Source organism: Oryx dammah, unplaced genomic scaffold (assembly GCF_014754425.2).
Source record: "Oryx dammah isolate SB20612 unplaced genomic scaffold, SCBI_Odam_1.1 HiC_scaffold_18, whole genome shotgun sequence".
Taxonomy (NCBI): domain Eukaryota; kingdom Metazoa; phylum Chordata; class Mammalia; order Artiodactyla; family Bovidae; genus Oryx; species Oryx dammah.
The window spans coordinates 40549628-40575200 of NW_024070202.1; the positions used below are offsets into that span (position 1 = coordinate 40549628).

A 25573-nucleotide genomic window follows, 5' to 3' on the forward strand; every position below is an offset into this window, starting at 1 on the left:
GATCCTGCTGTGGTTTATATCGGAGAGTGTTTTGCCTATGTTCTCCTCTAGGAGTTTTATAGTTTCTGGTCTTACATTTAGATCTTTAATCCATTTTGAATTTATCTTTGTGTGCGGTGTTAGAAAGTGATCTAGTTTCATTCTTTTACAAGTGGTTGACCAGTTTTCCCAGCACCACTTGTTAAAGAGATTGTCTTTACTCCATTGTATATTCTTGCCTCCTTTGTCAAAGATAAGGTGTCCATAGGTGTGTGGATTTATCTCTGGGCTTTCTATTTTGTTCCACTGATCTATATTTCTGTCTTTATATTCTGTATTTCCATTCTCTATCTTTGGTTTATAAATTACCTACAGGTAAGAATTTGTGACTGTTTTGTTTACTCTGTCCCCAATGTTTTGTCAGTGTTGGGCACATAGTAGATGCTTGTTAAGTTTTTGTTAAGTAAATGAATGAATAAATGAAGCATTTTTAACTAAATTATGAATTATTTTGTTAAATCTAGTACAATGCTTTCTATAACAAAGTGGTAATGTAAAATTTTATATTTAAAAAAGATCTTGATTATTTTGAAAGTATCATAATCCTTATACACATTGTTTCTCTGTGAACAGTTTTCTTCTTTTGGACAACGTTCAACCTATCTAGTTCAGGTTTACAATGATCCTTGATTTCCAAGTGTTGATTTTTTTTTTTTTTTAGTATAGTTGCTTCACAATGTTAGTTTCTGCTGTACAATAAGTGAATCAGCTATAAGTAGACATATATCCCCTCCGTCTTGTCTCCCTCCCACTTCACCCCCATCCCACCCACTAGGTCATCACCGAGCACCAAGGTGAGCTTCTAGAGCAGGTTTCCCACTAGCTTTCTCTTTTACACGTGGTAATTTATATATGTCAATCCCAAGCTCCCAATTTGTCTTCACCCTCCCCTTCCCCCTGTGTCTGCATGCCCATTCTCCACATCTGCATCTATATTCTTACACTGGAATAGGTTTATCTGTACCATTTTTCTAAGCCAAGTGTTTTTATTGATGTTGATTTGAGAACTTGTTGGATTAACTTTATGGGGAATGTAATAGGATGAGAACTTGACCTGCTAAGATTAGTTTATAACTTACAGATTCATTCTTCATATAGGCCAAGAAAACTTTAACATAGTAAAATTGGGAAGGCATAAGCCACCAAATAGAAGGTGTGTTATTCATGATGATGCTTTGTTTTACTAAAGAACAATTGGTTAACTAAGATAAAGCAATTTATTTTTTTTACATTTTCAATTTTATCTATAATAAAGGACCAAGTTTTCATGATTGACTCCAAGTGTGAATCTGGAAAAGGACGCTGCTCTTTCAACCCCAATGTGAACACAGTGTCTGTTATGATCAGTAAGTGGAAAATAAAAGGGGAGGTTTAAAAAAGGAAATTAAAGAAAATAAATACATTATACCATATGTTCATTTTGAATAGTTGTGTGGATGATAGTACATGAATAAAATAATAGAAAGCAAGTTGTGAGAAATTCTAATTTCTTATTTCTAAGAATATTCATGAGTAAATGATAGCCATGTGTTTTTTCATCTGACTACTGTCATTCTTAGAGTAAGTCAACCATTTAAAAAGTGTATAATATCTATACATATGTTAATAAATATCTTATGCATACATGTATCAATATATATTAGGAAGTAAACATCAGTGTAGTTGTTATTTTGTGTATTCTCTTTTTCTGATGTTTTAGTTATCTTTTACAAGCAATTAAAACTGGTATTTCTTTCATGTGAAGAAATAGCAAAGTGCATATGTTAGCTAAGTACATTCCCTATGAAATGTCTAAAAGTTCCCATACAAAAAAACAGGTACTAGTAAAATCACTTTTTTATTTCCTCGGGAGTTGGTGACGGACAGGGAGGCCTGGCGTGCTGCGATTCATGGGGTCACAGAGAGTCGGACACAACTGAGCGACTGAACTGAAATGATTTTGTTAATTATATCAGTTAAGAATCAGGCCCAATTTCTCCCTGCCACACACATAAACAAATCATAAACAAATGTACTTGAGTCTCAGTCACCAGTGCCTATCTATAACTCACTTGAAAGACACTCTAGAATATGTCTTAAGACACATTATAATATGTAATTAAGACACTTCTGGAATATGTCTGACTTAACATTAGTTGACTCTAAGACAAATCTTAAATTTCAGTATGCCAATTATATAGTAAAAACTTTGTCCTTTTGTTTCTCTATGTTTTGCCAGTGGTAAAATCACATCATTTAACAAAAGAACAGGTGGGAAAATAATTATTATATTCAACAGACTTTGCTTTGATTCATTTTAAAAAGCAACTCATCTTTCTTTCTCAGATCTGGAAACTAAATTAAGATAAGTACTCCAGCATTGACTAAAATGTGAACTTGGAAATTATCTAGTAAATTATTTCCATAAAGTCATTCAGATTGGTCAGGGAGGAAATGAAAGTGTATCATTAGGACAAAAAATTAGAAAGCTTTGAAACTACAGGATATATAGTTAAGTCTGATGCAGAGTATTTTCAAATAAGTAACTAAACACTATTTAATAGAAGCAATGTCTCAGAAAGTATTTGTCTTTAGAAACTATGATTTGTATACTACTAGATAAATATAAAAAGTTTTCACTTATTTCAAGTTAAATGCTATGAATTTCTAAACTTAGAAATTCAAAATTATTGTTAACACTGATACTAGAAATTTTATCTCATCAAGTATTATTTAAGACAAAAAAGAGTTAAAACAAGGCCTTATAAATTTTTCTGCTAAACTATGATAAGTCATGTCATAGCTTTGCCCTTAGCGAATTGGATTCATTTTACAAAACGAAGATAATAATTAGTCTTCATTTTTCAAAGACCTGAGACTTTGATTCCTAGGCTCGCATTCTTATACTATACTTTTTAACATTTTGGTTAATAAGATTCTTACGATCAAAGGAAATCATTAAACAATTTGCTTAACTTAGCTGAAACTAAAAAGAGCATGAAGCTTTATAACCTTGTATTTACCATTTTATTTATTCCATTGATTATCTCTGTGATGTCATCTCCAATATTGTGCATTTCTTTGTGTAACCATCTCACTTTGCCATTTGATGTTTTATTATTTCTGTTCAATTGCAATGCACTATATAATTTGGTTAAAATATTAAAGTGCCAAGAAATGTTGAGAATTAGAAGAATTTCAAATTTCACAATATAGCACGGCATCTGGCCCAATGCACTAGTGTTCTTTTCCTATTTTTAGTAATTGTTGTAGCACATCGAAGTCAGATGACATCTCTTATTAAGGAAGCTATCCAAAACCTCTTGAGATATTTTTTAGTCAGTGGAAGTACAACTGGAAATCAAAATATTTTTGGATTAAAGTTTAAAAGAAGCAAGTTTATCTTTGAAAAAAATTTTCTACTCTTAAACAAAATTATTTCCAAAGTGACGTTAATTAACTATTTCTTACACAAAATAAAGCAGAAACTTTATTATTTTAACTTGCTGTTAAAGTTACTGAGAATTTATGACAGGAAATGAAGCCAATTAACCATCTAACTCTTTTTAAATAATCTTATCATTTTTATTTCTTTATTTTTAATTGGAGGAAAGTTGCTTTACAATGTTGTATTGGCTTCTGCCGTACTACACAGATCAGCCATCTAATTCTTTTGTAATGTTTATTGTTTAGTCACTTAGTTATGTCTGACTCTTTTATGACCCCATTGATTGTAACCCTTGAGGCTCCTCTGTCAATGGGATTTCCCACACAAGAATACTGCTGTAGGTTGCCATTTCCTTTTCCAAGAAATCTTCCCAACCCAGGGATCAAACCCAAATCTCCTGCATTGGCAGGTAGATTCTTTACCACTGAGCCACCAGGGAAGCCCTTTTAAGACAAAGCTAAAAAGTGGTGTGCAATAGGATTAGAATCAGTCCTCTCCACAATAAACCATCCTGAGTGTCCTTTTTTTTTTTCTTCCTGTAAACGGATATGAGATTATAATTCAGAGCTGTGCTAATAAATCTATTGAATATAAGAAATGTATAACCTACTCTTTGGGGGCATAATTGGGTATAACAAAGCTGTGAAATAATTACAAAGTTATCTCAATTTAACAATCATTGTATCTACAGAATACTTGCATAGATGCTTCACAAATGTTCACCAAATTGTAAAGAAACTTAATTGCTCAAAATCCTTTCATACAACTTTTTTTTCATTGTCTCCCTATAATCTGTTCCCATGGACTTCAGCTCTCTACTAGGAAGCAGAAAAGGCAACACAATGCCTGACATACCCACTTGCTAACTGGTAGGGGTCCAGTTTGTGACCTGGTGAGCACATATTGAAAACATTCCATTCTTCATTCTATCCTAATCCAACTGGGATTGCTTATTACTAAACAGTGAGCTTAGAGTGCTTTAAAATGTTTCAGTTCTGTCAAAATGACCACAATCTGAAGTGGCCAGGGGAGTAATTCTAGAACATCAGATGCTTGGTAGGTCAGTGGGCCAGACCTGATAAACTTTATTATTTTTTCAACTTAACTATTGTTTTGTACAAAAAAGTCACACATCCCAATTTGCTATTTACTCTCCTTACTAGACTAAAAATTAATGTAGATGTTAACAAAGAAGCAAAATGTCAAATGCTATGCACATACAGATTAGGATATCTTATTTTTGTCAATAAAAATGATAAATTAGTTCAATCTTAAAATATCTTTTTTCTCGTCTTTAAATTTTATTTTATATGAGTTAATATGTTAAGCTATAGATGGTTTATTAAAATTATATTATTAGCATAATGTTAATATGTGCTACAATTGATAAAGTAGCACTTTGTTTACCTTATAGAAACCTTCTAGCATCAAAGAACAAAACATACACTTTTAATGAAGAAATTGTGTTAATCATAGAGTTTTTAATAAACAGCAAGAATTATCTGATCATAATCCAGTTCCCATAGAAGATTGAGATTCAGGGTGCTAAATGATTTATCCCTAACTTCCAGTTTGTTAATTCCTGCCAGAATTGGAAATCAAGTTTTCTGATTCTTAGAATATGTTTTTACTTATTAAACAAGTAATAAGTCAGTCATTTCTTTCTTTTAATTTATATATTATTTCTGCCATTACTGATACACACTATATGAACATAGGTATTTAGTTTAGCTAAGTCAGGCAGAGGAATTTTATCTCTATATAGGAAATGTTGTTTTGTTCATGATATATGAGACCAGATTAAACTTTATCCAAATTATTTTATTTGGTGGACAATGGAAAGCAATTAGCAACTTAAACACTTAAATACTCTGTAATATATGTCATGATCTAATAAGCAGATTTTTAAAATACCCTTTAAAACATTTGATTTGTTTTTAATTTTGTTGACATTTGCTTTTTTATAGATGAAGAGCTTTTCTCTGGAATGTATATAGATTTCATGGGGACAGATGCAGCTATTTTTCGAAGTTTAACCAAGAGGAATGCAGTCAGAACTGATCAACACAATTCCAAATGGCTAAGTGGTAAAATAACAGTTTATCCATTTTTTGAGAACCAGACTTTAAACTACTTTGTTTAATATCATAATGAAAATTACATTAAAATTGTTAAAAAATTATGAGTGACGGTTTTGTACTCTGTGATTTTAAATATTTAGGCTAAATATATGAATGAAATGATCCAGGTTTCACATTGTAACTCTTTATTAACAACTATAGAATTATCATAGGATATATTAATAATAAAATGACAGTGATATTCATCATATGGGCCTATAGACAAGAATCTTCTCCAGTTGTTTAATTGTAACATATTACAATGAAGTGTCATTTATTCATTTGGTCTGCTTTTATATTTTAATGCCAAATCTAAAATTTTTCCAAAATTTATGACAGATATAATGAGTAGGGCTTATTTAGAAGCTCTTCCTAATTGTTTTATGCTTAGATTCTAAAGCTATAAAAGTGGTATATATTATTTTTTTTCACAAATTGACCAATAATTTATGGAAACCATAAGTATGCTAATTTTATTATATTCAGTATTCAGATGTTTTTTGGGGGGTCACATGGAATTCACATGATGAAAAGTCCTCATTTGACTTTAATGTACAATTCCAAAAAGTTGCTGTTGTTTAGAGGAGGAAGAAACTGCTAAGATCTTTGTCGTTTCACCCTGGGGATAGTTTGACCTTAAATTTGGCAATTCACTCAACATTGCACAGTTAAGCATGAATCACTATAGTTGAGCATCCTATTTCACTGATAGACCAGCATAAGAAAGCATTGATTGTCCATTTACTTCTTCAAATTTTTCCTCCAGTACATCTGGAAATAGAGTATTCTAAAGGTTGTTTTGTTCTTGGAATAAGGAATCCTTCTATGCCTTCAAATGACTGCATTTTTTGTCTTGAAAAGTTTCTCCTTCATTTCACATGCTGTATTTTAAGAAAAATGTGTTTTTCAGATCTTGGACTCTGAACTCTCCATTCTGCTTCAGTGAATTTCAATTTATATGTACTAGATTGAAAGCCACACATTTAAAAACAAACTTTTTTTTTCTGTGAAATGGCTATCAGATCCCACGGGAAATAGCTGGTAGAAAACTTCAATTTTTTAAAACTCATCAAGGCACAAATTTTGCAATTACTGTACTTTCAGAATGTATTGCAGACAGAGGAAAATAGTTTAAGCTATAATGTTATAGCTGTACTTTGTGGCACTTGACATTCCAAATGCAATATGTTTAGTGAATATAATTAATTGCTTTTAGACTTTTTGCCTATGAATGTTGAATTGTTCCTTTATACCAAAGATGGAGAAAGCACATGTCTGTGGTCTACATGGATGGAGAGCAGAAGGGTTTTCATCATGACTATATATCATCTTTGTATTTTTTTCTAGAACCTATGTTTGTGGATGCACATGTCATACCAGATGGCACTGATCCAAACGATGCTAAGGTGTATTTCTTCTTCAAAGAGAAACTGGCTGACAATAGCAGAAGTACAAAACAGATTCATTCCATGATTGCTAGAATATGTCCGGTAAGTATTAAAGTTGTTCTAATTGGAAGAGTAAGAAATTCATGTTTTATAAACACATTTTCTTTTTCCAAAAGTTTATCTTCCTACGTTTCATTATCTACTATTACCAATTAATAAAATATTAAAAGCATACATTTAGACTTAATGTGTTTTTCACATTAGTCATATGAGATAAGCATACTATTTCAGTAAAAAATCAATCCAAGGAAATTTGTCATGGTTTAATAAAAATTAGCAGTTTTTATTAATTTTGCTTTTGCATCTAATGTATTAGTGTTAAAAACAAATTGCTAAATTGTATACTATAGAAAGAAATAGAGCAGTTCTTCTGAATACAGCAAAACAACAGTAAAAGACAAATATTGAAGAATTGTCTATAATAGTGAAATTAAGAAATGCTTAATTAAAATACAGTTCTAATTACAAACAGTGATCAAAATGTTCTTGTTAATCAACAGTGAGTATACATGTTGCTGTTGTTTACTTGCTAAGTCATGTACAACCCTTTTGTGACCCTATGGACTATAGCCAGGCTCCTCTGTACCTGGAATTTCCCAGGCAAGAATACTGGAGTGGGTAGCCATTCCCTTCTCAAAGGGATCTTCCCCACCCAGGGATCAAACTCTAGTCTCCTGTGTTGGCAGACAGGTTCTTTACCACTGAGGTACCTGGGAAGCCCACGACTCAAAACGCATGATGTCTTCTCACATCGGAGTATTTATTACAGGCTTATCCTGATGTATTTATGATTAGCATCTTTTGTACACAAGCATTTCTTAAAGCATTTAATGTTTCAGTTCAGTTCAGTTCAGTTCATTCGCTCAGTCGTGTCTGACTCTTTGCGACCCCATGAATCGCAGCACGCCAGGCCTCCCTGTCGATCACCAACTCCCAGAGTTCACTCAGACTCACATCCATCGAGTCAGTGATGCCATCCAGCCATCTCATCCTCTGTCATCCCCTTCTCCTGCCCCCAATCCCTCCCAGCATCAGAGTCTTTTCCAATGAGTCAACTCTTCACATGAGGTGGCCAGAGTATTGGAGTTTCAGCTTTAGCATCATTCCTTCCAAAGAATACCCAGGACTGATCTCCTTTAGAATGGACTGGTTGGATCTCCTTGCAGTCCAAGGGACTCTCAAGAGTCTTCTCCAACACCACAGTTCAAAAGCATCAATTCTTCAGCGCTCAGCCTTCTTCACAGTCCAACTCTCACATCCATACATGACCAATGGAAAAACCATAGCCTTGACTAGACGGACCTTAGTCGGCAAAGTAATATCTCTGCTTTTGAATATACTGTCTAGGTTGGTCATAACTTTTCTTCCAAGGAGTAAGCGTCTTTTAATTTCATGGCTGCAATCACCATCTGCAGTGATTTTGGAGCCCCAAAAAATAAAAGTCTGACACGGTTTCTCCTGTTTCTCCATCTATTTCCCATGAAGTGATAGGACCAGATGTCATGATCTTCGTTTTCTGAATGTTGAGCTTTAAGCCAACTTTTTCACTCTCCTCTTTCACTTTGATCAAGAAGCTTTTTAGTTCCTCTTCACTTTCTACCATAAGGGTGGTGTCATCTGCATATCTGAAGTTATTGATATTTCTCTCGGCAATCTTGATTCCAGCTTGTGTTTCTTCCAGTCCAGCATTTCTTATGATGTCCTCTGCATATAAGTTAAATAAGCAGGGTGACAGTATACAGCCTTGATGTACTCCTTTTCCTATTTGGAACCAGTCTGTTGTTCCATGTCCAGTGCTAACTGTTGCTTCCTGACCTGCATACAGATTTCTCAAGAGGCAGGTTAGGTGATCTGGTATTCCCATCTCTTTCAGAATTTTCCACAGTTTATTGTGATCCACACAGTCAAAGGCTTTCACATAGTCAATAAAGCAGAAATAGATGTTTTTCTGGAAATCTCTTGCTTTTTCCATGATCCAGCAGATGTTGGCAATTTGATCTCTGATTCCTCTGCCTTTTCTAAAACCAGCTTCAACATCAGGGAGTTCACAGTTCAGGTATTGCTGAAGCCTGGCTTGGAGAATTTTGAGCATTACTTTACTAGCATGTGAGATGAGTGCAATTGTGCGGTAGTTTGAGCATTCTTTGGCATTGCCTTTCTTTGGGATTGGAATGAAAACTGACCTTTTCCAGTCCTGTGGCCACTGCTGAGCTTTCCAAATTTGCTGGCAGGTTGAGGGCAGCACTTTCACAGCATCATCTTTCAGGATATGAAACAGCTCAACTGGAATTCCATCACCTCCACTAGCTTTGTTCATAGTGATGCTTTCTAAGGCCCACTTGACTTCACATTCCAAGATGTCTGGCTCTAGATTAGATAATCACATCATCGTGATTATCTGGGTCGTGAAGATCTTTTTTGTACAGTTCTTCTGTATATTCTTGCCACCTCTTCTTAATATCTTCTGCTTCTGTTAGGTCCATACCATTTCTGTCCTTTCTCGAGCCCATCTTTGCCTGAAATGTTCCCTTGGTATCTCTAATTTTCTTGAAGAGATCTCTAGTCTTTCCCATCCTGTTGTTTTCCTCTATTTCTTTGCATTGATTGCTGAGGAAGGCTTTCTTATCTCTTCTTGTTATTCTTTGGAACTATGCATTCAGATGCTTATATCCATCCTTTTCTCCTTTGCTTTTCACCTCTCTTCTTTTCACAGCTATTTGTAAGGCCTCCCCAGACAGCCATTTTGCTTTTTTGCATTTCTTTTCCATGGGGATGGTCTTGATCCCTGTCTCCTGTACAATGTCACGAACCTCATTCCATAGTTCATCAGGCACTCTATCTATCAGATCTAGGCCCTTACATCTATTTCTCACTTCCACTGTATAATCATAAGGGATTTGATTTAGGTCATCCCTGAATGGTCTAGCGGTTTTCCTTACTTTCTTCAATTTGAGTCTGAATTTGGTAATAAGGAGTTCATGATCTGAGCCACAGTCAGCTCCTGGTCTTGTTTTTGTTGACTGTATAGAGCTTCTCCATCTTTGGCTGCAAAGAATATAATCAATCTGATTTCAATGTTGACCATCTGGTGATGTCCATGTGTAGAGTCTTCTCTCCTGTTGTTGGAAGTGGGTATTTGCTATGACCAGTGCATTTTCTTGGCAAAACTCTTATTAGTCTTTGCCCTGCTTCATTCCGCATTCCAAGGCCAAATTTTCCTGTTACTCCAGGTGTTTCTTGACTTCCTACTTTTGCATTCCAGTCCCCTATAATGAAAAGGACATCTTTTTTGGGTGTTAGTTCTAAAAGGTCTTGTAGGTCTTCATAAAACTGTTCAACTTCAGTTTCTTCCGTGTTACAAGTAGTATAATTAAAGTGCTGCAATATTCCACTGATTGTGGAGCTCATCTGCTTCTCAGTCATTTGGAACAAGGCGGTAAGACCACCTCCTGAGGTAAAAGGCTTCCGGGTGTACAGAAAAAAATGTTATCAATAGAGACTATTTGTGAATGATCCAAATACCATTTTCTCTGCCCTCACCAGAGAAATATGCATATAAATCATCCAATTAGAAATATTAAGAATTAAATAATAATGCAGAGAAATGAAGGCAGGAAAATAGAAGTAATGGGAACTAGTTGGCATAAGTAGAAACCCTCTCTCCTGACTACTGTAGAATCTGCCAGATTCCCTGTATTCATTAATTTATGTTTGTGTTGAAGACTGTGAGATATTTAGAAAGTTTTGAGGTATATGTGTTTATTCAATTCATTTTGATACATTTTCAGTTGAACTGAAAATAGAAGAATAACAGTATAACTATTTTTTTTTTAATTACTATATATCAACTTGGAGAAGGCAATGGCAACCCACTCCTGTGCTCTTGCCTGGAAGATCCCATGGATGGAGGATCCTGGTGGGCTGCAGTCCATGGGGTCGCAAAGAGTCGGACACGACTGAGCAACTTCACTTTCACTTTTCACGTTCATGCATTGGAGAAGGAAATGGCAACCCACTCCAGGGTCTTGCCTGGAGAATCCCAGGGACGAGGGAGCCTGGTGGGCTGCCGTCTGTGGGGTCACACAGAGTTGGACAAGACTGAAGTGACTTAGCAGCAGCAGCAGCATATAACAACTATTCCTCCTTATTGATATGCAGATTTGGTTAACATTTCCATCCTTCAGATTATAACAAATCCCCAAATAATAAGAATCCAAATTCAACTTTAAATACATTTCAATGTTTATTTAAGCAGTCTGAAATATGTTTTCAAAATGATTTCAGAATGACACCGGTGGACTGCGTAGCCTTGTCAACAAGTGGACTACTTTCTTAAAAGCGAGGCTGGTATGCTCAGTAACTGATGAAGATGGCCCAGAGACACACTTTGATGAATTAGGTACATAAATGTGAGATTTAAAAATGCTTTTGAAAGAGAGTTTGTAAAGTTTACAATTCTGAATTAATGATCTGGGTACTACTCATGAATTTCCTGAAGTAGTTTTTAAATCTTTCTTACCCCTAAGTGCACTGCTGAAATATATAGTTCGTTGAATCCACTGTGATATATAGATCAGTATGTTCTGTATGTGTCTTTGTATATGTGTCATAGATACTGACAGAGAGAAGTACTTGTATAATTTATATATAAGTAATTATATGCTTGTGCTTTTTAAAAATGGTTGTGTATTTCATATATGTTTGAATTCGGATATTCTAGTTTAAAATCAATTTGCATGAAAATATAGCTATACATTTTTACTACAGTTAATGAAGAGAATTAAAGTTAGAGAAGTGTCAGAGTGGAAATTAGACTTATTCTCCAGTTTTAGTTCTTCTTGGTGACCCTGGGACCAAATATTCTCAGCATGTGCGACGTCAGAAGGGTTATACGTTCCAGGTCAAATAAGGACAGACAATCTGATTCCTTTCTACCAACAAACGATTCTCTTTTTAACCAGAATAACTTGGTACATATCATAGTATCATGTTTACCAAGTTATGTTTAGAAATGATTTTTATTTTGCTTTAATTCATTAAAGTATAAAATGGTCGATGAGGTAAGTAATAAAAAGGTGTTATAATATGATTCTGTTGTTGTTTAGTCACTAAATCAAGTCCAACTCTTTGCTACTTCATGGACTGCAGCACACCGGGCTTCTCTGCCCTCCACTATCTCCCGGAGTTTGCTCAAATTCATGTGCAAATATGGTTCTAACAGTTACAACAACTAAAATAGACACTTGGTCTCCTGAAAAGCCATTATGTTGATCATAGAAACACAAATTTCTACTTCAGTTTTTTCTAGAAAAAAGTTTTAAGTATGATTTTGTGTTATAACCTAGTCACTATTTCCTCCAGAATTCTTTACAAGTATTGTATATTTATGTTTCAGTGACTTGGAATGTTTCAGTTTCTCCTTATTTTAGGGAGAGCTAGACAGTGCCAACCTTTGTTTACATATAGAAAGACTAGGGGTTATTACTTTATTAGTTAAGATGTCCTAAATTTATTGTGAATAAAAATACATCTTTCTTTGTATTGGTCAGAAAGAATGTTATTTGCAAAAAGGCCCCTAAATCCACATATTGGTTATTATTGAGATTTGCTATCAGAAATCTACTCCCAGATTCTGTCATTTATTGCACCTGCACCTCACCATCTGTAATTTTCCTTTGCCTCCATATAGTTTAAAATGATTATAGCAATTTTGACTGAAAGACAAAAGGTCTTACTTTATAAAGTCATTGTGAAAAACTTTTGTTCCATGTTCAAATTCTAACCCTAGGTTAAAAAGAAGTTGAGATTTGTAATACTTTTTAAATTAAAAAAGTAGTATTTTATCATTAAAGGATATTTAGAAATTTCAGGAAAAAAAGAAGAAACATTTCTGTAGAAATTTCTGTAGGTTTGTCAACCAGAAATACTCACTGGTCATCTTCTTGTATTCTGATGTATAGTTTAAAGGTTTACATGGTTTTCAGTTCAGTTCAGTTCAGGCACTCAGTCTAGTTCATATTAAATAATGTTAAGTTTCTTCTACTTAATATTATTTTATTAACATGGTTTCCATAAGGTAATAGTCCTCAAAATTTCTTTTAATGTTTATTCAGAAACCTAAGATCATGACATTCAGTCCCATCCCTTCATGGCAAATAGATGGGGAAACAATGGAAACGGTGACAGACTTTATTTTGGGGGGCTCCAAAATCACTGCAGATGGTGACTGCAGCCATGAAATTAAAAGACGCTTGCTCCTTGGAAGAAAAGCTATGACCAACCTAGACAGCATATTAAAAAGCAGAAACATTACTTTGCCGACAAAGGTCCATCTAGTCAAAGCTATAGTTTTTCCAGTAGTCATATATGGATGTGAGAGTTGGACTATAAAGAAAGCTGCGCACTGAAGAATTAATGCTTTTGAACTGTGGTGTTGGGCAAGACTCTTGAGAGTCCCTTGGACAACAAGAAGATCAAACCAGTCAATCCTGAAGGAAATCAATCCTGAATATTCACCGGAAGGATGGATGCTGAAGCTGAAACTCCGGTACTTTGGCCACCTGATGTGAAGGACTGACTCCTTGGAAAAGACCCTGATGCTGGGAAAGATTGAAGGCAGGAGGAGAAGGGGACAACAGAGGATGAGATGGTTGGATGGCATCACTGACTCAATGGACATGAATTTGAGTAAGCTCTAGGAGTTGGTGATGGACAGGGAAGCCTGGCGTGCTGCAGTCCATGGGGTTGCAAAGAGTCAGACACGACTGAGCGACTGAACTGAATATTTTATTTATTTTACCAAGTGCTCATCTTTTAGTTCCTGTCAAATTATAAAAATGCTGCAGGAATATCTTTCTGAATAATACTTTTCATAGTTGAAATTGTTCTCTTAGGGTAAAGTTTTTAAATATTTGGAAACTTTAAAAAATTATTTTTCCCTCTTACAGAGGATGTATTTCTGCTGGAAATGGATAACCCAAGGACAACACTAGTGTATGGCATTTTTACAACATCAAGGTAATTATTAAACAAATGAATTGTATGAGTTAAGCAATAACCTTTATTGAGTAATAGTAATTATAAAACATTCTTTCAACTCTTTAATTATTTAGGATATTATAAGAGCACTTTTACATTAAAATAATCTTAAGACAAGGAGATAGAGTGTTCCCTTATCAATAAGATTTATTTTGTGAGTTAAATTATGATAGGCTGTATCAATAGAGACTTAGAATTCAAATCATATTTTTTAATAAATCATCAGTTCTTTTTTTGGTGTCAAGACAAGCCAGTTAAAAATTACTTTGATTTGTTCTATATTTTGGGCCAGATTTGTTGAGTCCTTTTTTATAACTTAATGTCTACTACGTTCATGGATGACTGTAAATAAATGTCTTAATGCTTTTTATATCAATGGCTATTTCAAAAGTTTTTTTGCTTAACTTGTGTACCATAACATTCAACTTTTTATCATTGATTTTGCCATTTATTTTTAAGTTGTATATAAATTTATTTATTTATTTTTAACTGTTCATTTTACACTGCAATTGGGCTTTCCCGGTGGCTCGGTGGTAAAGAATCCACCTGCAAAATGGGAGACTGAGGAGACATGGGCTCAGTCCCCGGGTTGGAAGATCCCCTGGAGGGAGGAAATGGCAACCCACTCCAATATTCTTGTTTGGAGAACCCCATGGACAGAAGAGCCTGGTGGGCTGTGGTCCATGGGATCACAAAGAAGCAGACACTACTGAAGCCACTGAGCACACATAGTCGATTAACAATGTTGTGATGATTTCAGGTGCACAACATTATGAACAAAACAGTCACTTTAAAATTGAGGAAATAGTAAAATTAATATTTTTCTGTTTTCTTTTTTTTCAGCTCAGTTTTTAAAGGATCAGCAGTATGTGTGTATCATTTCTCTGATATACAGACTGTGTTTAATGGGCCTTTTGCACACAAAGAAGGGCCCAATCATCAGCTGATTTCCTACCAGGGGAGAATTCCGTATCCTCGCCCTGGAACTGTAAGTATCCAGCAAATTTTCTTCATTACTTTACTTTTTAAAAAGATTTACTGAGAAATGAATATCATGTTGATGTTAATTAAATACAAACATAGACCTACTGGTATACTCATTATAATGTTTCACTGGATGAGTTCTTATACTTGGGATTTTACAAATATGCATATTATAGAATTCTATACAATTTTTTTCTAAATGCTCTTGATATTAATAATAAAATCTCATTTATATTTTAAGACAGCTGGATATGTTAGATAGGGAAGAGATATTTTCCTAATTTTAATGGCATAGAAACTATAGCTTGGAAAATAGTAACATTTTGGAGGCAGTCTACTAATTTGAATTCAAATTGCTTTTCTCAATTTTTCTTATATTAAGAAATCTCATCTATTTTAATGAAATTATCCTCATGTGAGAATTAATTTAGTAATCAATCTGCAAAGCTATTTCAATTTTAGGAATATATTTAGTTAAAAATTATGTATTGTATATTTCTCAAGGAAATAAAATGGTATTTGTGAGCAAATAATGACAATGAAAGTGAGGTTATAATTCAAAGAAAAAGTTTTGAGTTATTCAAATATAAACATGTCTTGAAGCATTGTTCTATTAAGGGGTAGATTGAAAACTACCTTTTCCAGCTCAAGGTATAGGCAGTGCACTGGCAGATTGGAACTGAGTTTTTCCAGGACAGTGGTCATAGTTTTAATGTGTGTGTGCGTGTGTGTGTGTACACACACGTGCACGTGGTAAGTCATGTCTAACTCGGATCACATGGACTGTAGTCCACCAGGCTACATGGAATTCTTCAGGCCAGAATCCGGATGTGGGTTGCCATTTCCTTCTCCAGGGGATCCACCTGGGAAGACCACGGTGGCTCAGACAGTAAAGAATCTGCCTGCAATGCAGGAGACGTGGGTTCAATCCCTGGGTCAGGAAGATCCCCTGCAGAGAAAATTATATAAAAGAAGGGGAAGCTGAATAACTTTCAAAATCCATCATGACTCAAGGCTCACATTATTTCATTGAACGTAGTTCATGTATTTTCAAGTTATTCACTGATAATGTATCCAAAGATATGTCATATTTTTGAGAATGACTTGCTATTTGAATTGGATCAAGTCACTGTTTCATCTTAAGTCAGAAAGTTAAGAGATGGTTGTGGTTGCATTTGTTTTCATCAGTGATTCTATTGAACAAAATACATGTGGGATGAATACAGGAGCAGTTGGTTTGTAAACTGAATAAAATTCCATCTTCTCCCATAAATCCTTAAGATAAATACCTCAGAAACACATAAAGGAGAGCCATGCCAAGTAAATAACGGTTTGAGGCCTCAGAGCTCTATGAGTACTGGAGTCAGCTTGTACCTGACCGGCAAGAAGAGACTGCATTCACCTCATCTCAGTCAAAGAAATCATAGTAGCAATTTGAAATCAGTCATGGATGGAGTCCTGCCTCATGGAAACTGATGATGTTACTAATTAGGTTTTTTTTTCCCCTGAAGAAAACCACCCACCTTGGTCCCACAGTGCCTCATAAGACTCTTCACCCAATGGCAGCTCAAAAAGACTCTGAGAATGACAGTGAGAAAAACATTCATGTCAAACTTCTATTGTACATAAAACATAAGAGTAGATAATTCCTTTTCAGTAAAGCATGTAAACCACTGCCAAATTAGAAGATTCTGCTAACAGTCCCACTTTGCATTATTTCTGAGCTCCTAAGCATAACCCTTTTTCCTCTTCCAAAGCAGTGTGAAATAAGCCAGGGCTTAGTGGCACATCTGGAGCAGACTCTGTGAAAAAAGGGAGTGAGCTGTCAGTGCTTGAGACATATTTCTATAATGTGGTTGCTTACATCTGGTGTTGAGATCACAGCAGCTCCTTTAAATAAAAAAAGTTGTCAGATGAGTGATCCTTAGAGAATAAAAAAGGCTGGGTGGAGGAATAACCTCTGGAACTCCTTCTGGAAAAGCATACCTTCCTGAAGATTCAGTCCCTCCACCCTTTACTGAGCAAAACACCATGAAGTCAGCTCTCTGACTCAGAGCGGTCTGCATATGTCTCTTTCCTAGGTTTTTAAGGTTTAATATCCATTCATGTAGCCAGAAGACTCACAGCCAAGTGACCAAAAACATTCCTTTTTTCTCTAGGGTTAAGAATGTTGCCTCCGAAGTCCCCCCAATGTAAGATCAACTATGATCATCATGCTTTAATTCCCTATGTAGTCCAGTTGCTGGGTCAACCTCAACTGTATGACTGGATTCTTAAAGAAATGACACTAGCAGAAATCTGATACCCTCATTCTAATGTTCCCTGTAGGTGCTTCTTGTAAACCAGGGTTGATAGCTGTGTTAGCAAACTGTCCCAACCAGCAAGCCCAAGTCAGTAGAAAGAAGCCTGCCAATTGTGTCATAATGTTTTTCCATAAGTAATACAAGTTTGTGGAAGAAACAGGACACCTTTGGTATTTGCAAAGGGCAGCCAAAGACTGCAGATTCTCTCTGTGGCTGAGCTAACATATAACATTATTCTGATGCAACGTGTATAAGCTTCTGTAGAAGACTGTGACTGTGTTTGCTTACCCCATTCTGTTAAAGCAGAACCTCATGAAAATGATCAGTTTTAACATCTGTTTATAAGTGGACCAGAACCATCTGCTTCATTCACTGTGCTTTGAATAGATCTACAACCTGGTGCAGCAGAAGAACACAGAAAATGTATGATCTACATAGTTAATACAAGAAAAAGAGAAACTTTTTTGCTGACACTTTTGTCAATTGCATGCATCTTCTGGTTGTTTTTACAGTAGAAGCATTTCAGTTCCTCATAGACATTTTAAAACATTGTTAGCATAGTTTACAATAAAATTCAACACATAAGGCATATAGACATGAAAAGTTAAATACATATTGTTTCACATAAGTATTCAAGGCATGTGAATAAATCAGACAATAAATATTATTGAAATCTAGAGGAAAAAGAGATTGTCATGGGACAGTCTAGTTTGGAAAGGCATGTAAAAATATGTGAGATTGACCTGGCCCTGAAGGGTAGTTGATGTGGACAACTTGAATAAGTAAGGAAGGATGTTTCAGGCAAAGGTTACTGTGTACATTACAAGGCAAAGATAGAAATTAATCAATGAGTCCTAGAAGCTCTGCTTGGGCTAGTTGGACTGGAACAAAGGGCTCTTTTAAGTCATGTAAGATAAATACCAGAAAAATGAGGGCCAGCTGGTGCATAAATTCAAGTCTTCAGCTATTTAATTCTTTGGACTTTAACTAAAGGGGCCAGATTACCAAGGATTTAAACATAAGATCAATTTCTCTCAGAACACAAGTTTCAAAGACTAATACTAAAAAATAGCCCAGATTCTAGAATATCATTTATTTATGTCCATTTATTTATCCACATGCCATTTGTCCTTCAAGTGTTAGGTCAGGCTCCTTTTGAACGTGCTGGTTACTCCTTCTGTAATTAGTTCTTCTACCCTTGTTTTCTGTTACCTGTCTTTAGTGTCAACTCCTACTTCTTCCCTTCACTTTGTGATTCATGATTTAGGATTGCTCCAGGCATTGCAGTTGCCAGAATATTCCAAACTATTTTTGAAATCTCTAAACCTCTTCGCTAACTCTAGCAGCCTTAAGTTCTCTGATAAATTCATTTTAAAAATATTGGTTCTTATTGATTGTGAGTCAAACTATTTTTATTTTACATTTATCTTAAATTATATGTCACAGTTGTTAATATGTCCATAGAACACTCGTGTCTAGAAGACAGTGGTTGCTTCCTATCCTTAAATCCCCTGCTGAGTGCTTCAAAATGCATTTTGAATAAAAGCTGTCCAAAAAGACATATGAATTGATATGTGAACACATTAATGCTGAAAACCAGTATAATGGGTGAGTGGATTAGGAGCACATACTCAGGAATACCTGAGAATAGGAAGGAAATTAGAGATACTTCCTGGTAAGATACATGGCGTCCTCATTGTTCCTAGCATTTCACTTTAGCACTTTAGTAATCGAAACACTTAAAATGTCTTTACACAAAGAAAGGAATGCTTATCATCACTTGATAAACAGAGAGCTAAAACTAGAGGAAAACAAATACCTGAAGGGGAAGTTTAACCAAAATTACTTAATGACTATTTGTAGAGCAAAATTATCCTTCCTATGAATGAGACAGCCGCCCAGTTAATGGATAAAGGCTTTATTTTATAGTAGCATGTGGGTATTACATTTTCTTAAGGTTTCAGTACACATGCTTTCATATATCACAAGGTGAGGGATATGTTAATTGCATCTTATTTATACTTGACAGTTTTATACTGAGCAAACTCACAAGTCCAGATAGTCTGCAAAGGGTAATCAGTTTTCATTCTTGTCACATCATTGTCATTCATTCTTTCTCTTATCTGCAAGATTTAGGCCCTGAATCAATGGGAAAAAATTAATTATTGACTAAAGGAATTCTTCTGTAATTTTGAAAATAAACTTTTACTAGGAGACATTGTTTCCAAGTAAAAAGTTTATTGTGAATATAATATAAAAGTCCCACATGGAGAACATTTGAATGAATATAAAATAATTGATTTCAGTTGATTTATTTGGGTTACCTATTTAATAACTGGGCTTCCTGGATGGTTGAGTGGTAGAAAATTTGTCTGACAATGCAGGAGACCTAGGATACCAAGATGCAGGTTCAATTCCTGGGTCGGGATGTTCCCCTGGAGGAGGAAATGGTAACCCACTCCAGTATTCTTGCCTGGAAAAATCCCATGGACAGAGGAGCCTGGAGGGCTACAGTCCATAGAGGTCACCAAGAGTTGGACACGACTGAGCAACTGAGCACACACAACATTTAGTAACTATGGTTGTGAGCAACTGAAACATAATTTTTAGCTAAATTTCAGTTACCATTAAGTAAAACCCGGAAACTAGACACGTGTAATTTAATAAAAGCTTATGAAAGTAATTGCTAGCTGGAAATTATAGAAATTGCCTAGTAATCTATGCTAATTTTGGATAATCCTGGAATTTATAAAAACAATGGTTGCAAATATTTAAGGAGACAGCTCAGGAAACCATCCTTTAAGTGATGTTTTTTGAAGGGCTGGAGCTATTTAAATTGCCCATGCATTTGTACTTTCCATGTTTTCATTCAGTGAAAATTCATGATCCACATGCATCTTCTGGTTGTTGTGTTCCCCTTTCTCCATTTTGTGTGAGAAATGACAGTAGAAGATGCCCACAACACTATGTTTTTCAGAAGTATGGAACACTTTCATCAGTTTAGAATACACTCACATGGAATTGTTTGTCCTCGTTTGGTCTTTTATTGTAGTTAATATATAAATATGCATATTTAAATATAATACTTTGGCCTAAAAGACAAGCATATGAACCCTAGATGAAAGTCTTGTTAATGGGATAATGAATGAGAAGCTTAGTTTTATTACTTGTCTCATTATCTGTCTTTAGTGAAGTCATTGAATTGCTGCTTATGCCTTTCTACAAAAACTATATTTACTGGTCCTATAAAATATTCTAGTAATGTTAACTGGTTAAAGTTAGTCTAAAAATTGCATTAGTGAAGTCGCTCAGTCGTGACCGACTCTTTGCGACCCCATAGACTGTAGCCTACCAGGCTCCTCTGTCCATGGGATTTTCCAGGCAATAGTACTCGAGTGGATGCCATTTCCTTCTCCAGGGGATCTTCCCAACCCAGGGTTTGAACCCGAGTCTCCCACATTGTAGACAGACGCTTTACCGTCTGAGCCACCAGGGAAGTCCTAAAACTTGCATTAGGGTGATACAATTCAAATGAGGGAGGGCACATTCATAGTTCGTGAAGACTTATCTGCAAAGGTAGGACTGCCTGGCAGTAATGGCCCAGAAGCACTGACATTGTAGGATAGCCATTACCTGAATTTAACCCAGAGGTTGCCATGTTTTGTTTGGTCCCTAAAGTTGTTTTTCTTTTTGCACTGGGCTAACATTAAAATTTTGGCAGTTGTTCAGTCGCTCAGTCCTGTCCAACTCTTTGTGACCCCATTGACTGCAGAACACCAGCCTTCCCTGTCCTTCACAATCTCCTGGAATTTGCTCAAATTCATGTCCATTGAGTCAGCAATGCCATCCAACCATCTCATCCTCTGTTGTCCCCTTCTCTTCTCGCCTTCTGTCTTTCCCAGCATCAAAGTCTTTTCCAGTGAGTTGGCTCTTCGCATCAGTTGGCCAGAGTTTTGGAGTTTCAGCATCCATCCTTCCAATGAAAATTCAGGATTTATTTCCTTTAGAATTGACTGGTTGGATCTTCTTGCAGTCCAAGGGACTCTCAAGAGTCTTCTCTAACACCACAGTTCAAAAGCATCAGTTCTTCAGTGCTCAGCCTTCTTTATGGTCCAACACTCACATCCATTCAGGAATACTGGTAGCTTTGACTAGATGGACCTTTGTTGGCAAAGTAATGTGTCTGCTTTTTAACATGCTATTTTGATCATAGCTTTTCTTCCAAGGAGCAAGCGTCTTTTAACTTTGTGGCTGCAGCTGTGGTCCGCACTGATCTTGGAGGCCAAGAAAATAAAATCTGTCACTATTTCTATTTTTTCCAGGTTTTGAAAATTTAGGTTTAAGCCATCTTTTTCACTCTCCTCTTTCACTTTCATCAAGAGACTCTTTAGCTCCTCTTGGCATTCTGCCATTAGGGTGATGTTATCTGCATCTCTGAGGTAATTGCGATTTCTCTTGGCAATCTTGATTCCAGCTTGTGCTGTATCCAGTCTGGCATTTCACATGATGTACTCTGCATACAAGTTAAATAAGCAGGGTGACAGTTTACTGTCTTGACATACTCCTTTCGGATTTGGAACCAGTCTGTTGTTCCATATCTGATTCTAACTGTTGGCTTCTTGACCTGCATACAGGTTTCTCAGGAGATAGGTAAGGTAGTCTGGTATTCCCATCACATAAAATTCTACATTTCTGTTTTCCTTTGAAATTTAACCACATTAGGTTTATATTCCTGCACAGGAGCAGTCACCTAGAAATAAGTCTTCACTGCCACATTTAACTAAACTGTAATTTTCATTTATTACTTACTGTATCACATCTTGCTATTCACCACAGATGCTGTACCCATTTCTGTTGATCAGGAAGCTTGATTTTTTGCTTTCCTTTCAATTTGTACCTCTCTAAAGAGGATAAATGAAAACTAGAGCAGTAGTGCTTTTGTTTAAAAAAATATATAACCAAGTATTTTTGTTTCTGAAAGTAGAGATATTGACAGTGTTTGATAGGATTAGACAAATAACGTTTTATGTGTTAAAAAAGATTATACGTTGCTCGTATAACTTGATACTCAGCTCCTATTAGTGCATGTGTTCAAGTTTCAAGCTTCAGCACCTCCCAGCCTGCCCTTGAGTTTGTCCTCAGGTGACTTGTAAATGGAATCCTCTTCTTGGAAATCCTTGTCATGCTAGAACTGCTGAAACTGTCCTGCAGTCATTTTTAGGTCTCATTATTGCTTTCTTTCTGCCTCTTTATACCTGATGCTCTGAATCTTTCCCCTCCTCACCAGAATTAATGCCCCTGTTTCATATAGCCCCTACACCAAAACTGGATGACAGATATCATAGAGTATTTCACTTATCCAACTGCTCTGTCAAATGTCTAATATTTGTCAGCTTTATTATAGGTCTGAGGGTAAAATAATGAACAAAACATACCCAGTTGAGAATAATTCACAGCTTACCTTCTAGAGGAAGAAACAGACAATAAAGATACAAACAACAAATATATTACACACAGGTGTACAGAGCTGTGAAAAGAATAAAGCAAGCTAAGGAAATAAGAGGGTGGAAATGGTGATGGGGAACTATTTTTAATTCATCACCTTAAAGGAAGTTACTTTTGAGCTGAGAACTGAATGAGACAACGGAGAAAACCATGGAGTTGTCTGAAGAAGAGTAATCCAGGTAGGGAACAGCAAGTGCCAAGGTCCTGGATGGGGAGCTGACTTGAGGCTCAGGAAGAGCAAGAACCATGGCCGTGGTAGACGCGATGCAGCCCAGACATTCAGGAGCTTATAGCCATGCTTAGTTGTTGGGATTTTATTCTGAGAGTAGTGGAAGTTACTGGAGTTTTCCAGAGGGAAATTACCAGGTGTATTGACCACATCCAATCCAAGCTCCAACTTGAGAGAGTCCTCTTTGGTAGGGAGGGGATCAGATGGAATGAAAGTCTTGCCTTAGAGTTCTGATTGAATTTGATGATAATCTAATTTGTTCTAGCCAGTAGCAGCATTAGTGGAGAAGGAAATGCGACTCACTTCAGTATTCTTGCCTGGAGAATTCCATGGACAGAGGAGCCTGGTAGGCTACAGTCCATGGGGTGGCAAAAAGTCAGACGCAACTGAGGAACTAACACACAGCAGCATTAGACTATATCCACGAGAGCTTTTTTCTTTTTTTTCTAGCAACACTGAATCTGGCAAAGGATAAGAAATATAAAAGTGATGGATGAGAAGGGTGATAAGTTATATCATGAACCGAATGACATCAGCTTCACTCTGAAAACAAACAGGACAGGATACTTGGACTTAGCCTATTTAAATGATCAAATTATATATATTGTATGTTTATTTTCTACAGATCGTACTATGTATAATCATGCTGTTTTTTCCTCAATAGGTAGCAAATACATTTACAACAACTTGAGCTTCTAAGTATTTTGAAAAAATAGAGGTCTTTTGATTACTATTAACATAAAGTTACAATTGTATTAATGTAGTCCTTTTAAAAATATTTTTTTAGTGCCCAGGAGGAGCATTTACACCCAATATGCGAACCACGAAGGAGTTCCCAGATGATGTTGTCACTTTTATTCGGAACCACCCCCTCATGTACAATTCCATCTACCCAGTACATAGAAGGCCTTTGATTGTTCGTATAGGCACTGACTATAAGTACACAAAAATAGCTGTGGATCGAGTGAATGCTGCTGATGGTACATACAATGTCCTGTTTCTTGGAACAGGTAAGTATTTTAGCTAAAACTACTCTTAATATGTAGTAAAAGAACATGGTTGTTGAGGGCATGATATTGAAATTAGAAAAACTCCAGTGTTTGCGCTGTCTGACTCTTAGGTGTTAAATGTCCCTGTGTTTCAGTTTCTGCATTTGTAAAATGGAGTTAAAATAAATTACTTTATGGGATTGTTGGGAGGATCCAGTGGCTTAGTATTAACATATGTAAAGCACCTTAAACAGTTCCTGGCACCTAATATGGCGAAATAAGATAATGAAATAAATGAAGGGATGGGAATTTTTAAGTGAGTGTCTTCTCAGCTAAAACAAATTCTCTGACCTCTTCATAAACACATGAAGCCATCTATGCTTTCCTGCCATCTTTACAACATTTATCAATTAAATTTTTTGTTTTACTTTTTTAAAATTTATTTATTTAATTGAAGGATAATTGCTTTTTGGAATTTCTTTGTTTTCTGTCAGATATCAACATGAATCAGCCTTAGGTATACATTTGTAATATCAATGTAATATCAATTACATTATTACAAACTTTATTCTCCCATTTTATCCTCCCCTGAAACCTTGGCTTAGCAAATTTATGCCAGCATATGAAATCAGGCCTGTACATTCACCCACCTCTACCTCTGCTATACTGCTGATTTTGCCAAGGTCTTCAGTTTTCTCATGATAAGAGAGTCCAATATCCTTTAACCATTAAAATGCCTCCGTGCCCTTGTATCATTTGATATTGTAGAATCACTCTTTACTTGTTGCTTCAGCCACAAATCACATAATTTTCCTTTATCTTCAACAGTTCCCTCTCAGTCCCCTCATTAGTCTGGCTTCCATCTCCTCATGAGTGTACGTATTTACTGAGGTTTTGTCCATAGTCCTCTTTTTACATAATCCTTGGCCATCTCATTCATTCATTTGGTTTTAATTAGTCTGTGCAAACAAATCCCAAATATGTATCTCTATTCCTTGCAATTTTATGAGTTCAGTATTAGTATTTATAATTTCTTATTAGGTAACAGAAGTATGACCCATTAACATTTCAAAGAGCATGCTTCAAACTCAGTTTATTCACTTAGAAGACTGCTTAACCAATGCTCAATCTAGTTTCCCATGTTTGTATTCACTGCTACACGTTCCTCTCGAGGTTCTATTTCTCCTTTATATGTCATTCTCTCTAGATATATTATAGTTCTTGGTAAACTCAGTAAATATTTGTCAAGATGAATTGAAAATCATAACTATATCCATTACTTCTCATACAATTAAATGAATTCATAACTGATTGCAAAAACAAATCTTTGTTTGCTTAAAAACTATGGTTTCAAAAGATGTTGTGTCCATATAAATAACTACAATCTTTTAGCCTTGATTCGGATCATCCACTGTGGAGTTTGCATTTTAAAAAAAAAACAACTTTTTTTCCTGAATTGGTCATTTAGAGTTACACCTGTCCTTAATGTCT

At 35.6% G+C, this 25573-nt stretch overlaps 1 protein-coding gene across 1 annotated transcript in view; it reads left to right on the forward strand.

The window, feature by feature from the left end:
* Positions 1–25573, forward strand: part of SEMA3C (semaphorin 3C) — a 212177-nt gene that overhangs the window by 135948 nt on the left and 50656 nt on the right. Inside the window, exons 6-12 of the mRNA XM_040260730.1 lie at positions 1295–1385; positions 5434–5553; positions 6934–7076; positions 11319–11433; positions 13982–14051; positions 14916–15060; positions 23881–24103. Of these exons, the coding sequence (XP_040116664.1) occupies positions 1295–1385; positions 5434–5553; positions 6934–7076; positions 11319–11433; positions 13982–14051; positions 14916–15060; positions 23881–24103 (907 nt within the window). The remainder of the gene's footprint in view (positions 1–1294; positions 1386–5433; positions 5554–6933; positions 7077–11318; positions 11434–13981; positions 14052–14915; positions 15061–23880; positions 24104–25573) is intronic.